At 53.4% G+C, this 3857-nt stretch overlaps 1 protein-coding gene across 1 annotated transcript; it reads left to right on the top strand.

The window, feature by feature from the left end:
- Positions 1-264: 264 nt before the first annotated feature.
- Positions 265-1474, top strand: B0T26DRAFT_181954 (uncharacterized protein). The gene has a single exon (XM_060433621.1). It carries the CDS (start codon positions 441-443, stop codon positions 1287-1289), a length of 849 nt encoding a protein of 282 aa, XP_060301529.1. The 5' UTR covers positions 265-440; the 3' UTR covers positions 1290-1474.
- Positions 1475-3857: the final 2383 nt, after the last annotated feature.

The following is a 3857-nucleotide window of genomic DNA, read 5'->3' as shown; positions in this document are numbered from 1 at the left end:
GCCTATTTGTGGAGATATATACTCGGTGCTGTGCGTCATTGTTGACTCGAGTCCGGCCAGACCGATTATGCCCTTGGGTATCTGACATCTCCCTGACGAAAGCGACAGAAAGAGCCCCGACATACTCCGACTGCAACTATCCAACGACACGAGATCGAGGACTGCTTCTTTACGGAAAAGACACAGATGCATCAGGTGGCAGGCGGCTATCGAAATATCCAGCACCTGGCCAGGGCACCGTCGGCGGCCGGGTAAACGACAGGCGCGTGACATCAACAGACGACGTGCGAGCGAAGCCTGGGCCAATGCTGCTGGAGGGGGGCGGTTACGGATCAAGCTCGGCGATACCAATGTGGACATGATTGGATGTTCGGTGGAGAATCGAAATTCGCAAGTGCAGGCCTGCACTTGCTTTGGGGGTCCGGCCGTCGTGAAGTCCGATGAGGTCCTCAGGCCAACCCAAACTCATCCCCCCCCGGAAGAGAGGTAACATAGAGGACCCCGCGTCCAATTTTCGTCTCTTGGTGTGCAAAGAAAGAAGAAAGAGGAGAAGGAGATGGTCACGCTTGAGAGGTAGGTCCCGGCCCAACAACACAGCGCCAACACCGACTTCGGTGATGGCGTATGCCCGAGATCACCCGCTGCCATTCGAGAGAAGCTTGTATCACCCCATGTCCAAGTCGGTGGCACAGGTCCAGCCCCGAAGACCGAAGCCAATCCCGAGGAGTAAAAGGTGCGGAGACCCTCTGTCCGCCGGAGCCTCAACGAGCAGCACCTTATCTCGACCCCAACCCATCCTGCCCGCTGGCCGACGTTTCCTTCGACTGATCCTGCTGTCTGTCTTTAATTCTCCCCGAGCCTTCTCACAACGGACCTCTTCAGAGCCACAAGTCGGCTTCGTCTCCCAGCAAACGCCTTGGTGGGGCTCTGTGAAGCTTCAGCGCCGAGGCCGGAAAGTCGTGCCCGTTCCGGCCTCGGCGCTAAAGACCGTGGCGTTGCCACGCCGGGAAGATGGCTCAAGTTCCCGTGACAGCTACCGTATAGAAGACCGCCAACGCACATCCCATGGCATCTACGAAACATCTGGACCTGTCTTCCTGAAAGCCATTAATAATCGAGTGACACACTCGGAACAGTCGGCAAGTTCAGACTCTCACGATATTGCTATGTACGTGATCGCTGTTTGCTTTATGACGTCGAAGAGAATGTCTGTTTTGGAGCAAATAAAACCTCACTATCCGAACTTGAACACGTATCTTCGAAGAATCCAGCCGATCAGAAAATTATAGACGATCCTCCGTATAGAAACGACAGACAACTGCCATTTTGCATATCCAAGTTTGAAGGTGCAAGCCGCCGCGAGTCACGCCGAACCCACGCATCTGAAGAAACTGTACAGGTCGTTCGTAAAGTCAGCAGCGTACCAGACAATATATAGCACACTCTTTTCACCAGCCTACATCTTTCCTGTCGACAACCACTCCCGTGCTAGTAGTTCCATCCTCGCCCCCGCGGGACTTGAGCTTGTTGCGACACAGCATACGTGAGACATGATCTACTTTTGGTGAGAGAAATACACGAGCGTGCCCATGCAAAAGTTCGTGTGAGACGGACGTTGGTACTGCGGATGTCCAACTATGGACTTGTATAACCATCAGCCTACTGAGCCAAATATGAACGGCCAAGCAGCTGCTTGAGTGGCTTCCTTGGTTGGCGATGGCCGGTAGCCTGGTGCTCGGTATAATCAAGACCATAATACCATAGCCACCGTCGTTCAAGCGTCGAAGTAAAGCCACTGTGAATTTGGCTGATCATCACTGAGTAGCGCCAGGAGACGAAACAAAAGGCAAAATTTAAATAAAAAAAATAAAAAATAAAAGAAAAATTTAAGGAGTAGGTAGCTAGCATCCACGAGTCGGCTGGGCTGAGCTGCGTAGTACCGTATACGTAAATAGAAGTAGGCTGAATGGGTCAAGATGTGGCACGGTTGCCTCCGAATTATATGGCGGCTTCCTTTCTTTATTTTGAAACAGTCTTCGATCGATTCTGGAAAGTTGCCCACCCAAGGATGGAGGCTGCGCGTCGTGGCTGGCTAGTAGCACAGACTTAGGGAATTGCGATGTGCAGTCAAGGGCAAGAGCAAGATCTACGGCTCCCTGATGTGGACGCAGTGGCAATGGCGTGTTCAGCTCTTACCTAATATCCCTACGTCAAATTGTACTTCATCGTTCCTTCCCAGGTTCCTGCACATCATTTGATACGACGAATTTCCTTTCTACCTAACCTGATCTGGTTAACTCAAACGACGAGAAACGCCCAGAGCAACGGTCCAGAGCCTCATGATCAGAGGGCAAGCACAAGGACAACATCCATAGAGGCGACTACCTTACATTCCTACCTAGGTAGTACTAGTATTGCCTTCCACAGCAGCAAAGGTGAAGTCAGCCACGGCATAATTGAACTCCAAGTTCAGTTGGAATGCATCGAGTAGGTATTGGGGCGTCATGCCCGCAAGCTTCACCTCCCAACCCAAGGTAAGGGGAAGGTAGTAGATCGGTGTACGAAGTACAGCGTCAGAAGCGGGACCCGTTGCACACAGCTTCCGAAGCCGAAAGCAACGAGCGCCGCCAATGCCGCACCCCGAGTAACCTACACCGTATGCATGTACGGATACAGAACAGTCAACCGCAGCTGGACTCAACAGAACGTTGCATTACGGTTCGCATGAGATCTAATAAAAACGACAGCCGCCCCGCTCTGAGACCTGAAATGACATTCAAATGCTCTGAGACATGAGCTGTGCCAAGGCGACAACCACTGGAACACAAATCGATCCCAAGACTCAGACCGCTCTCAACTGTCTCAGATGGTCTAAGATAGACATGATGGGGGCATTTACACAACATAACGCACTTGTATCTCTTGTACTGTGGCTGACCTCGTACGGGCAGCTTGGGCCGGTATGTCCCCCGTATCCGTAGGGCGGAGCCTTGTGTGGATGGATAGCTAGTGTAAACCCGGACCTAGACACACCGTTCGCTGAGGACCTTCTAGACGCCGAACGATCCGGATGGACTTCACCTGTTAGAAATGCCTGCGCGTGTTATAGGTCGCCGAGGAGCTTAGTTATCTTCCCGATATGGAAGACATGAAAAGAAAAGAAACCCTAACCCTTGAGCTCGGAACCGCTGGCGGTGAGAGGTCGGTGCCCGAATACGTGGGAAGCACAAGCTGGGTTCGGGCTGCCGGCCAGCGGAGCATGCCTTGCGCGTCCGTCCAAATCGCGTTCCGTGGGCCTCTCTTAACTCCGCAGCTCGGCGGTCCTCACACGGCCTATTACATGCGTGCGTCGAGGTTTTCTTTACCTGAAGATTGTCAACAGCTGATCTTTACGGTAAACATACGAGCCTGCCTCGGGTGTTTCGAATCGTCCTCTCTGTTCTATTGATCTGGCGACCTTGGATTGGCCAGGCCGGACGAGTCACGACAGGCTCGGCACTCGCGGCGGTTGACGTGGTCGCCGAAGAGCATACATAATAGCTACTAGCAGCTGTTGTACACCGCAGTGGGCTCGGGGCTGGGTCTGTTGAGTCCATTTCCGGAAGTATCCCAAGCCCGCTCCACCTCCCAATTGGCTCGGTGCTCAGTGTTCGTGGCTTGGGCTTGCTTCCAACCGGTCTTGATGGCCCCCAAGCCGAAGGAGGGCATCCATCTCGGCACCTCCACACGCACGCCTACCGCCAACTCTCGAGACTGGCTGGCGCCAGTGATGAGAAGATTCCCCTCGTGTCTCCTCCCCGCCCGCCACCTTTTCCACCTCGAAATATCATTCATGAACCGAGATACTCGCGGATGGT

The sequence above is a fragment of the Lasiosphaeria miniovina genome (genome assembly GCF_030549165.1).
Source record: "Lasiosphaeria miniovina strain SMH2392-1A chromosome Unknown B0T26scaffold_2, whole genome shotgun sequence".
NCBI classification, from domain to species: Eukaryota; Fungi; Ascomycota; class Sordariomycetes; order Sordariales; family Lasiosphaeriaceae; genus Lasiosphaeria; species Lasiosphaeria miniovina.
The sequence above is the reverse complement of the archived record's forward strand: the minus strand, read 5'-3'. Positions and strand labels throughout refer to the sequence as shown.